The sequence below is a fragment of the Aphelocoma coerulescens genome, chromosome 7, assembly GCF_041296385.1.
Source record: "Aphelocoma coerulescens isolate FSJ_1873_10779 chromosome 7, UR_Acoe_1.0, whole genome shotgun sequence".
Lineage (NCBI taxonomy): Eukaryota > Metazoa > Chordata > Aves > Passeriformes > Corvidae > Aphelocoma > Aphelocoma coerulescens.
Genome location: NC_091021.1, coordinates 25,514,516 through 25,527,550, shown reverse-complemented (window position 1 = coordinate 25,527,550; position 13,035 = coordinate 25,514,516). Strand labels below are relative to the sequence as shown.

At 44.9% G+C, this 13,035-nt stretch overlaps 1 protein-coding gene across 12 annotated transcripts in view; it reads right to left on the bottom strand.

Annotated features, from left to right (window-relative positions):
* Positions 1 to 13,035, bottom strand: part of BIN1 (bridging integrator 1) — a 95,478-nt gene that overhangs the window by 40,259 nt on the left and 42,184 nt on the right. For all 12 annotated transcript variants that reach the window (XM_069020973.1, XM_069020974.1, XM_069020984.1 and 9 more), the window contains exons 3-6: positions 9,989 to 10,043; positions 9,443 to 9,537; positions 7,518 to 7,613; positions 2,560 to 2,667 (exon numbers count right to left, since the gene is read on the bottom strand). In XM_069020973.1, the coding sequence (XP_068877074.1) occupies positions 2,560 to 2,667; positions 7,518 to 7,613; positions 9,443 to 9,537; positions 9,989 to 10,043 (354 nt within the window). The remainder of the gene's footprint in view (positions 1 to 2,559; positions 2,668 to 7,517; positions 7,614 to 9,442; positions 9,538 to 9,988; positions 10,044 to 13,035) is intronic.

The following is a 13,035-nucleotide window of genomic DNA, read 5'->3' as shown; positions in this document are numbered from 1 at the left end:
AGTGTATTTAGAGAGTGGGCCAAACCAGTATCACCAAGGCGAGAGAAAAAAACTAACATCCTGGGACTGATCAGTTATGAATCCTTTGAAGCATGCCAAGTTTAGCAGTAATTAATGCTCCCGTGTGGGCTGGATACTGCAGACCAGCCAGGCAGCTGTAAGAGCAACAGATACAGTTGTTAGTGACCTAGCACACAGACAACCCTACTCCAAGGCATGGCTGTGAAGTTGGAGCTCCTTAAAGAGAGGTCAGGATTATTTAACCACCATAATTATTTGCATGCAACAGCTGAAAGTCCACAGTGATTTATTTTAATAGGATGATGTAAGTTTAGCAATAAGTAGCAGGGGTCCTGGGTGGGAAAAGAACATCCATATATTAGAGAAGGAAAAAAAGAGACCATGTAGTGCCAAAAAGTATTTGCACTGCTGTTGCTGTTACTATACCATGAAACCTTAATCAAGTCAGTTCCCACTTGTATCCTGTGTTAGAAATATGATTTCTCTTTCCTAGGGGTCTGTCATCACATTCCAAAGTAATTTACACTGGAACAACCCTACTTCAAAGGCCACAGGAGCAAAACTCCAGGCAGAAGAACAGAGAGGTGAACTACCTACAGCAGCTGAGCACCCACTGAGCCCTGGCTGCTGCCCACAGCCCTGCAGAGCTGCATGACTGCAAATGTCAGATCACAGGCTGGGCAGTGAAAACTGCCCACTTGGGAGGAAGACCATACCTACATAACTCCCTGGGACTTGCTGCTCCCATCTTTGCAGGATCAGGACAGTGCAACGTGTCACAGATTATCCTGAGCTTATAAGCATGAGCTTATGGCCTAAACTACTGAGGATGGAAAGATCTGATCCAGTGCACGTTTTTGCTAATGAGAAAAGTCTGATCAAGTACTAAGAGACCCTTGCACAGGCTAAATCAGGAAGAGAGCACCAACTCCTAACTCTCAATATTTCATTCTTTGAACTGCACTTTTTTGCATACCTGTTATATCATCTTAGCTGAGCATTTGGGGCAAGAGTGCAGCAGTGATAAAGTCAGCCAACCTCTGCTGCAGAGCACCAGGCACCAACCTGAGTAGATCAATTCCTACAAAAACCATTTCCACTGCAGCGAAGATCCCACTGGCATACACCAGTAAAAATAACATGCCCGAGGGAAATTCTACTCTTACCCCAAACACAATGAATTACTGCTTTGAACTGAAAGCACAACCAGCTGGGCCTCATGCCTTGCATACAGAATCAAGACTTGCTTTGCCACACAAATGATGCAATGACACTTGGGCCATCAATCTCTCTCCCCTTTTGTCTGTCAAGGTTAATCACAGTGCAGTGTAGATGACTGATGACTTACAGCTTAACAATAGAAGTGCTGTGGCCACTAAATGCACATCTCTCACTCGGGGTGGAGATGCATCTTAATTTCTTCCATGCAGGAAAAACACCAGCATCTCGCACATGGCTCGTATTTCCCCCTACCAGAAATAACCCTAAGCAAAGGATGGCAACTCTAATAAGCCTAGTTAAAAGATACAGATCCAGGGTCTTTCTTTCCTGTACTGCTTCTACCCTGAAGAGTCACAATTTACCATGGCCCACTCTGAAGAGAATTAAGGATGTCTCCCCAGCCCTGGACTATTCTGTTGTTTCAAGAAGCGTCCTGTGAAGGGAAGCACATGGGTTCAAATACACTTAGGGTACAAGAGGAATCCATAGCTCATTTTAGGGGCAGTATTCAATCCAAGCACCTACTCTAGAACAAAATTAGCACTATTATATTTCTTCAGTTACATTTTAAAAATGTAAACTTTATTTTTAATTAAAATAAATCTCACTAAAAATAAAATTCTTCACTTGAGTGTTGGGCATGCCCTGGATCAAGCTACTCACAGGCAGGAAAGAAACCTGACAAGAAGAAACTCTTATTTTTCTGCTTTCAGCCATATTTATTAACCAGTAATTGTGGCCAACAGACAACAGAATGCATTCATCAAGTGTGCATAGAGTGCATTTCCATCAATGTACTTGTCACTCACACTCCTAAGAGTCTCTCTCCTAGGATATCAGAGAACTTCACAAACACAACCAACCTTAAGTAACACTCAAACACTTACCACTTCTCTAGGATGGGGAGACAGAATCCCAGGAAGCAGACAAACCGAACATTTTTTCTAGAGCACTGCAAGACTGTGCTTCCCCAAGGGGCATACAGGCTTTTCTGCCAGAGGTTACTGGTCCTGTGCATGTGACTAAACCCACACCCAAGCATTTGGCCACCCAGACATGCAGACTGATGATGGTGGGTCTGAACCAACCCAACAGAGGCCATCCTGCCTTACAGGAAAGCTAAATAAATATAAAGGAAATACCTAGCAAAACCTCACCAGTTCACACCACCTCAATGATCTTAAAGGTCCTTTCCAATATGAATGAATTCTATGAAAACACAATGAACAGGTACAGGTGAACTTAAAAGCTGCCCAGTAGGCAAATGCAGACTTCCCAAAAACAAAGGAAGGCTGCATATCCTCCTGTTTGCTTTACCTTTGCGATTTTGGTTTCATCCTTCTTCTTTGCAGTTTGCAGGGCTTCAAAGTGGTGTCTGGCACTGTCATAATCCACAAGCTTCCTTCCTCGCTTCGCGATACGAGACTAAGAAAGATGGAGAAAAGAGTCACTCCAATCTTCCCCAGCAGCCAAAACTGTAAAACCTCCCAGGAAAAAAACCCTCCTTTTCACCCAACTTCCAAAGCACCCCACACTCTATCCACACAAGGACTCCCCCTGGACCCTCCACACAGAGAGACAGCCCTGGGAGCCACCTGTGATAAGCAGCATTCTAGAGGGAGCTCCTTAGGAGGAGAGAAGACCCATCAAAGGAAGGCAAAGGGATCCGGCCAAGAGGCCCCACCTCTGGGTGACATGAGTGTTTTCAGAACTGCAGTTCCACTGCTTCCTAAGCCCCAAGATGTGCCTGCATCCTACAGGCACTGGTTCATCGTTTTCAGGGCTTCCTGAGGGCTGCAGCCAGTCTCTAACTAACCAGCTCACCAGTTTGTGTGGAAGCCTGAGAGATTAAGTTCAACAAAAGAAAGCATTTCTGTTGCCAGCACAGTAAAAGCACTCGTCCACATGCTCAGGATATGCTTAGGACAGCATTTTGACCCTGTAACAGGAGCTGCAGACAGCAGCACTTGCAGCCACAGGCAAGGGTCTGCTGTCACCAGCATTTCAGCAAGGGAAGTGCAAGGGAAAACCTGCAGCACTGGGTCCCCAATAGGCAACACAGAAGCCATAACAAATACGAGGAGGGAGGTGGCTGTGTACCAGGCTCAGATTCAGGAATGGAGTCCTGACAAAGCCATGGCTGAGAATCCAGGACAGACAGTCAGGCCTGTGGCCTGTTACCCCTCTTGAGCTGAGGAGCCTCAGGCTCTCTCTGTCTCTCTCCCAGCAGAGCTGTACTTTATTGAGGCTCTGGCCCACTGGGCTGCCCTGTTTTAGGAATTACCCATCCCCTCTGCCCCCTGCCTCCCATAGTGCCTGTAAACACCCCAGACTATCTGGGTTGGAGTATAGGTCTTCCCAGCCTGACCATAACACTCCCCCCACAGCTCAGAGAGCCTGGACCAGCGTCAGTAATCAGCAGTCCAGAGACAAGCTGGATAAGAGAGTGAAAAGGCATGGCAAGGAGCCAAGAGGATTTCTAATGAACCACAAAACCCAGGGACATAGAAAGTGCAGAATGAGGAATCAGCACTGGGATTTACTTGCAAAAGCAGAATCCCCTCCTCTCCTGTGCTTGGCAGGGAGCTGTGGTTTCTGCTCCCCAGGCTCCTGCAGATAAGCTGCACAACCACACTCAGGGCTGATCTCTCAGCCAGACCAGCTGGGAGCAGCTCGCACATCTCCCACACAGGCTCCTCTGCACTGCTGGTGCAGCTCCGTGTGAGTCACGATGGATCTGCAGGATCTCAGCCACATGCACACCCAAACTCACTTCTAAATGCTCAGCTCGCTCCAAGAGAGGAGTCACGAAGAAACTCAGCCACCCTACAGCCGAGGTCACTAGAAAACACCTCCAAACATCACACTGCCAGTCAGGAGACAAGTTATTGGAGCAGGCTTCCAGCAGCACAACAATCTGAGATGCATCTTAATGCATCTTACACCAGAGGAAACACATGGCCCCATCTGGGATTTAAAAGATTCTATTTTCCCCCAGGTCAGACTGGTAGAGGCAGATGGAGTTTTCCCCACCTCTGACATGGCAAACAGCCACTTCCAGGTTTTTCCTGCTACTCCACCACGGAGTTTGATTCAATGTCACCCATCTCTCAAACAAAGTAACTCCTCCATGTTCATGCAGCTCCCAGACTTCTATCGCCCACCCCCATTTTTGTACAGGAGTACATGGAAATGCTGCAAGGTACAGACACACAGGGTGTGAGCCCTCCCAGAGTAACCACTGATCACATCGTTGCCTGTGATGGCACTAATGGGATCTAGCCCAGTCCTGGAAGGCTGCAGGGCTCCCTTGTACAACTCCAGGACAGCTGCAGGTACCCAACACCACCTGAATGTAACAGCTGAACTCCAACAGACTTCATTACTTTGCAACAATCCATCGTAATTTGAGCCTTCTTAAAAAACAAACAAAACCAAACCAAAGCCAAGCCATAACGAAAAACTTTTCTCCACCACTCCCTCCTTTACTGATACTTGGTTTTACAGCTAGTAGAGCACCAGTTTTCGTACAAGACAAAATTCCCAATTCCACAGCTATTCAGAACTTGGGTTGTAGTTTATCTTCTCTGGGCTCACTGCAGAGACCTGTACTTCTATTGCATGTTCTGCAAAACCAACCAAAACCTCACTCAGAAATATTAAAGATTATGTAAGAAGAGTCCTACTCCAAGAAGCACAGGCACCAACTTGCAAAGAAAGTTTAAAGTACTTTTTGCATTCCCATTTGTCGTTAGAGAAGACGGAGAGGCCTTGTTCAGGGGTGAACATCTAACAATGAATTAATTATTTTCTTTAACACACAAAAATTCCTTTCTAAATGCATGCTCTGTTTTCACATTCCTGCTGTAGATCCTCTTCAAGTCCAAAAAATCCAGGGGAATTTTTCCAGCCCCTCAAGTGAAGATGGATTCAGAACATGCTAGAATTTAACAAAAAAATAATGCATGCATGATCTAAGTCATCCCACATTTTAATTACTGGGCCTTTAATAGAAAACAGGCCTTTAAACAACTAAATCAAAATCATCTTCTCTCCATAAATCAACTTTTTTTATCACAGCAATGCCAGAATTTCAAGAAAAGCAGAAAATTTTATTTTGTGGAAAACAAAAACCAGAAAACTATTACCACAACAACAAAAAAACAACTCAAATATTCTGTAAATTACGTAAGACTGCTGCTTTTTTTGCCTGCCAATCTCAAGAACTCTAATTCCTTATGTGAGGCCAAACGATAATTCTGTACAGGCATAGCAATATTCAACAACTGCATTTCTAGGAGTTTCTACCACTTGACAAAAACATACTCGATTTGAGCACTTCTCACTGCTCTGGGGTAAGGAGGATGATGCATCCAGCTGAATTACCCATAAAAACATACTGACCTTTTGAAGTTTGTATCACTGAAAGTCCATTTCAAAGGAAGAGTCAACTCTTGTGAAACACATTGATATCTTATTGTAAGAACCAACATAATGCCACTCAGGCTTTCAGGAAGGGAAGCAGAGTAGTGCTCTCTAAAACATTACTTGAATTGCACGTGAAATTGCTTTTATGCAATAATACAAAATTCACTTTTTCTAGGGCATCATCTGACGACTGAGAAGAAACATTAGTAATAAACACCTTAGTGACCCATTCAGAAGTCAGCTACCTCTAGCAACATTTTAATATTTATTCATCTTTGCATACCTGTTTGTTCCCCATACTTTACAGACCTATGGGTAAAATTCAGGCTGTTGAGGTCAACTGTGGTGATGCAGTGAAACCATGAGTGTCACAAAATGGTGTAGCAAGAATCTTAGTTTGCAGACATAACTACAACTTCAGTAAAAAAGTCATAACTTTTTCTTCTAATATAAACAAACATGATTGTTGAATTTGGAGAGCAAAGGCCAGGTTTTTCAGGTATGTGTGATGGTTTTCACTGCATACCTTTAAATTTGTGCACAAAGGCTTTGTGATATTAATGCCAACAGGAGCCCATTACTCTTTCTCAGCATGATAAATCTTACTGCATTTGAAGGTGCTCAGTACCCAACACTGAGTTTTGGTGGAATTTGCGTGCTCCCACTTGCGCTCCTGTTAAAATCCCACTGTAAAACCTCAGCAGGATTCCAGCAGATTTTAAAAATCCTGAAGATACTCAACATGGAAAAAAGTGACACTCTGAGGTGACCCAGCGCACAGCCAAAGGGGCTGGAAAATGTGATTTGGACCAAAGCAGTGCCAAAGTCTGAGTCTACAGCAAGCCCAAAGTAAGCCCTCCTTCTCAGGAAGAAGTACAGAGGCTGCACTGCTCACTGAGGCACATGGCATCACACCCCAGAGAAATCAGCCCTACAGCCTTCAGTGGGTGGAAAGCCACAGCCCTTCCCCATTTCAGACTTCCAGGGGCAGAAGAGGCTGGAAAAATGAAACAAGAACAGGGAGTCCCAGGAGACAAGGCCATTGCTGTTTGGGGCTCATTTTACAAGCCTGTGACCTGCCCCCATTTGGTACAGCACAATCCTCCTGAAGCAATAAATATTGACAAACGTTTCAAGAGACACGTGGTGGGGAAAGGGTTGTTTTCACTGGGACGTAGCCAAGCTGATACTTCCCATATGGTGATATCATTACTAGTGCTTCCATATGGTGAAGACATTTCCTGCATAACATCAAAATGAATGGAGAGGAGATAACGGTGGGGGAAGGGAAGGTCACAGGACATCATTCAAACCCAGGTCTTTGGATACGATCTCTCCCAAAAAGACACCTATCCAGCATTCCCCATTCCCTGAAAAAAGCTGGTTACACACACAGGAGGACTTCAAGGACTTGCAGAAATCTGCCTTCCACACCAGCCTCTACTTGTAAAGTAGATTTGCCACTAACTGCTTCCTCAATGTTTTCTGCTTACGAGGAAGTTAAAAGACAAAAGGACCAAAAGGAGAGACTGAGACTTTCTGAGCTATTGCTGACACTGCCCCCCTGCACTCTGATGCAATAGGGAATTTCACGGATCCTCCTGTTTCACACATATTTTTTCTTCAGCATCTTTCCCCTGGATTCTTCACTCTTGTCTGAAGCCCAAATATAGAACAAAACATTTTCAATTAACCAGAGCTGCAGAGATCTTTGCTGCTCTCAAAGAAGACCTTGGAGCAGCAGAGCATGCACATTCTCCTAAAGAAGATGGGGATGTAAGAAATTGATCTTCAGAGCTTTTATCTGCTGTGACTCTCTAGATCAAAAGGTTTAAAGAGAATCTTACTTTAATATCTGGAAATTGGCCAAGGTATGTATCCATGGTCAGAAGTGCTTGATCCACCAGCTTCTGATGGAAATCCGTCCATAGGAGATCATTGTTCTGAAAAACAAAAGTAATGAGTTAACTATTAAGAACACAGAGCTCCACATTTCTGTTTTTCCCTGTAAGTGCTACAGTCAACAATCTCAGGCCCTGAGAGCTCTTAAGAAACAGTAATTTCTTTGGAAAATTAATGATCAGAGAAGTCAGTTGAAAACAGAGATCTTGGCAGAAATGAGAAAGCCTGATGCTGCTAATTCAGGTGACCTCTCCAAGGACAAAATGCCTTTGAAGGCCTATCCTTACCCTGCAATGTTAAACTCAAGTCTGTACAATGGAAGATGAATGTCAGGCTGGTTTTACCTCCTCCCAGCAGCCACAAAAAAAGGGACACCTGACATCACAAGGCACCATTTTCTGCTTTTCCTTACAATACAGCTTTCTGAAGGATCATGAACAACAATAGAAAGCTACTCTAGCAGTCTTCAGCCCTCACACCACCTGCCTCCACAGCCCAATGGAGGCCACAGCCAAGGCTTGCACCCTGAACTGTGCCCACTTTACCCTGACCTTAGCTCAGGCATTGTAATTTCCTATCAACTTTGGATTAGGTGAAAATTACCCCTCTCTCCTGTTTTTCCACTTGAACAAAGGGTTTTGGCTAAAGCATTCAGGAAGAAGCCCCACTTTATGCTTTTTATTTGGCAGGAGTAACTCTTTTCTCTCACCTGTCTGTTCACAAGCAAAATATAAACAAGGCATTAAAGGGGGAGGTGGAGAGCTGGAAATATGCTTGCAGACCCAAAGGGTAGCTACAGTTAGTTCTCAGGATTCATGTTCCCTTTGACCTCTCTGGCTCAAATTTGCTGAAGGGTCAGTCTCTCAGGAGGCACCACAGTGGCTCAGGAAGAAACAAGGCCAACAGAGACTGTGAAGCCAAACCAGCTGAAATGCAACTCCATTATTTACCACAACAGCACTTCCTAATGCAAAGTTTCCATGTTAATGAAAAAACTGACCCAGAAATGTTCAGGTTTTGTTTGAATTATCTGCTTTGAAGTCATTATTTCCTGGGCAAGATACAGATGTTATTTCAGGTGAGATTTTCTGCAGGGGAAAGAAGGGGAAGGAAAGAAACCTCCTCTTGCTCTCCTGTCTACTCCTTCACCACTTCTCCAATGCCACAGACAGCTGCAGATAAGTCTCATGGCAAATGAATCCAGAGAGCTGAACTGCCACAGCTGCTGCTCAGCAGAACAGCTGAGCAAGAGAGCAAAGGGTGCTGCCTCCAGCTGGACCCACCACAGGCACATGCCAAGGGGGATCTAGGCTGCCAAATGACAGGCTGTGCCCTAAGCTCCACAGAAAACACCTGGGCAAGTTGAACAGGCATCACCTCGCCAAGGGATGAGAACAACAGCAGTTTGGGGTGACACATGGCTCAGCCAAACAAGGGAGCAACTGAAACAAGGCAGCTGGTGGTACTGCCACGAGGGGTTGTTGCAGCTACACAATTGGCTGCTCTGACTGCTTTAGCCATAGCTTTATCTGTCACTTTCTCTTACACAGAACATAAGCAGTACACGCAGTTGACCCTACTGAGTTTCTTTTGGCATCCTCCATCCCCATTTAGCCACTTTGGGGGGAACAAATAGCTTCTGGGAATAAGTGTGTGGTTCTGTGTAATGTACAAGCATCTGGCAACAATGTCCTACAAAAATACAGGCCACATCCTTTCAGCCTTCCCTTCTTCACAGTGCTGAGTTTGTCTCCAATTCTTCTGCAAAGTCATACGCCTGAAGAAATGTGGTGCACAGACATAGCTTCCAAAGCTCATCTCTGCTGACAGAGCAAGTCTGGACATCCCCACATCCTGGACAAGGTCTTACCTCTGCTATTTTATTTGTGTCATCTCTCCCAGGCCAGTCTGGCTCATAAACTTCCTGCAAACATTCTGTCAGCTTCTTGGAGGCCTCGTGCATAGCTAGGAAAGAAGAGAGAACTGTTCAGAAAAAGAAGAAAATAATGTGTTCCTTGCAGTTTAACCCTTATCCTGAGGAATGGAGGCACAGGAGCGTTACAACAGATGCTGAGCTCTTCCTTACTAAATGTCTGACCGTGATGGCACAGAGATGGAAGGTAATCAGAGGGAGAAAGGAACCAAGGATGCAGTTGCATCAAACCCTTTGTGTTTGTCCTCCCTAGCAGAACATGTGAAGGTCCATCTGCTAAGTCAGCATGACACGTTTAGCATCAAAGCACAACCCCATTCCATCCCAGCTGGTCCCGAAGGATTCTGAAAGATTCCTCCCAGACAAAGCTGACCTTTCCTGGAACCCATGCCTGGGGAAACACCAGGAAGGGGAAGGCTGCAGAAACCTCACTGTGTAGGTAAGCATTAGAGGGGAACAAACCTCTGCTCGTGCAGACCTTACCTTTAACAGAAGCCAAGTAAGTTCGGAGGTCCTTCTGCAGCCTCGTGCCTTCGGACTGTGAACGTAACGACATCAGTTATTCTCTCAGTTAAAGAGTGTAAGAAGCACTCAAGCATTTCTAATTAAAGAAAATTGGTCTTGCAGATGGGCTACACACCAGTTCTATGATCACATGAAACGTCAAGCTATCACATTTTTTGCATTTTTTTGCTCTGTGTTCTATGAACTTCTAGGACTTTTGCAGCAAATGTAATCATAATTCCTCTCCTCTTGTACTCTCTTTGGGTGAGTTCCCAATGCTTCCCCAGGCTAGGAGACTTTGTAAAACTGGCCAGCTCTTTCCGATCCCTCATTTCCTTTGCTGATGGCAGTAGGAAAAGAACAAATGTGAACTCATCCAGAACTTTCAAGGCATGGAAAACAATTTGGGCCATGTTGTTGGAAGCAGATGGATTTCTCACAAAGCTATGCTATCACTGCCACTTCAACAGCTGGGCAGATTTAGCCGCTGCTTAGAGAGCACAGCTGCACTGGGAGCACAAAGGATCTCAGCATGAGCTCAGTTGAGACAAGAGGTGCCTGAGTGGTGGGGAGGGCTGATGGGAAACATCTGCTTTTGAAGTCAGTAGCTCTGAGGCAGCTGTTGGAGATGTCCTGTGAGGTCCCTGTCTCTGGAGTTGGCTTCAGCTGTCAAAATCCAGTATTGCTTGGGTGCCTGCTCAGTGGGGCACAAACTGGGAAGGAGGAGGAATGACAGCAGGCTGTGAGGTGCAGTGGTCACTTTTCTGCATCCTTGTTTTGCAGAAGATATGCAAAGTCTCACCAATACATTATTATCCTGCAGCTGCATCATTTTAAAGAATGACTAAATTTGAACTCACAACTTTGAGATTATCAAAAACTATCAGCAGGGAAGGTCCTCTGCAGAGCTCGCCCACTTGGGCACTGCAATCTCTGGAGCAGTAACATTCATAATTGTAGCATCTAAAAGCAGAAGCCACCTCTAAAATTGTGTCCATGCTTGCCCAAATCTTGCCACAGCAGCAAATGACACAAGCCAAACTCAGAACTCTCCCAGTCTGAATACCCAGTTGCAAAGCCATGGGGACAAAAGTATCCTCTGAGCAGAAAACCGGCACCACAATTAAATACCTAATTAAATACCTAATTAAATACCTAATCAATATTTTTAGATGGATCACCTGAAAACCCTACAAGTCAGGGCCTGAAAACTGGAGCATGAAATTGCAGCAATGCAGAACCAGCCTTCTGTGTTCTCCAGGCATCCTCGCTAGTATGTGGTGCTGCATCCTGTAACTGGAGTGGTCTCAGTCACCTCTTGCTGATGTTTAAACTCAGAGTTACAGCTGATCTCTGTCATTATGGGGTTACCTAAGTCTCTTAGAAGTACTGAACCTGCCAGAGAGAGTGAGCAGACTGTACAGCCTGTAAGATCTGCAAGCAGAAAGATTTTCAAGGAGAGACCCACGTTCAGAGTTTTGTCCTGAATCCTGTTTTCCCAGCTCCCCCAGGCATCTGTGGTTCCTGTTCAGTTCCCTCTCTGGCATTTCTGCGTTTTTTTTCTTGTCCACCAGTAAAGCAGCTCCCTTACTACAAAGGCTTTTTTGAAATTGTTTTAAGCATTAATGCTTTCCCATAAAACTCTGGGGTAACTTTAAGACCATTGTGCTCTCTCTGTGCATGCAGCACCTGCTTTCTTCAAGCAGTCCATACTGAGCTGTCAAGTACTGCCACAATTCTGCATAAATCATAGAATCATGAAGGCTGGAAAAGACCTCCAAGACCATCAAGTCTGAACTTTGAATACCATCATGCCCACTAAACCAGTGCTCCGTCTATGTGTTTTCTGAACACTTCCAGGGATGGCTTCTCTGGGGAGTCTGTTCCAATGCTCTCTCCAAAATACCTCTCACAATGCAGTCAGACATTGTCAAATACTATATAAAACAGAAACTTTCAACACTCTTGAGCGCACACTTAAAAGATGCTTCTTAAACTGAACGGTAAAAAAGGTAGGGAAAAGAGTCAAACTGGATTCAGGAAAACAAATTCACTTCCCAGTTATTAAGGAGTTTAAGGGTGTGCAGAGGGAAGTTACAGAGGTATGTCTCAAAATGAAGATGTTTAAACACACAAGTCTCATCTTGTTTGAGCAGATATTGCCATATTTGCAGTCACAGTGTAATTCAAGCCCATGAGCCTATAACACAACCAGGTGTAACATGAAGGACACTGTACACAGATGGATATGTAAAAATAAAAGTGCTATGCTTGGAAGGCTGGAAGACCTCTCTCTCTCCTCAAAGACCTAATGAGCCACCTATAACTTACAGCTCTGTGAGAGAAAAACACAAAAGTGGTTTCATATCTTTTTGTGCTTTCTTATCTTTAAACCAAGCCCTAGCTATGTGATTTTCTGTAGAGCTGCTTCTTGGTAGTAGACAGGTTTCCTAAAACCCCAATCTTAAAAAGAAATTATTTCATCCTACTATTAGACTGCAACCCCTTTACATAACCTCTCTGGTTTTGCAGATCTAGCGGGGAGGATTTTATTATCAGCAGGGATGTTCGACATCTGAGAGGGGCAGGAGGTAATGTCCTGTTCCAGATTAGATTAACGCAGGGCTGGAAGAACAGACTGTAACTACAGGGAGCAGAAGCATTGAAACAACAGCTCCAGGTAAACTCCCACTTAGCAAAACTTTAGAACTGTTAAGACAAAGCATGAACTACTGGTGAGAAGCTCCACCCTGGGGTATGAAGGAGGTTGTTAAGCTCCTTTTGCCACATAGGGCTGAAATGGAAACAGCTGGGCATGAAGGGTGTTTGTCTGGGAAAAAACCCTGTCTCTGAGGGGTTACTGAATGTAATGGGAACCTACTCTGCAAGAGGGAAGATGCAATCCCTGCTGCCTGTCCTGCAACTGGAGCTGTGTCGAACACAGCAGGGTGCAGGCAGAGGTGGCAGCAGCCTGTGGATGGCAGCAGGCAGAGGTGGATGCAGCCTGTGCCAGCAGCAGCTTCCCT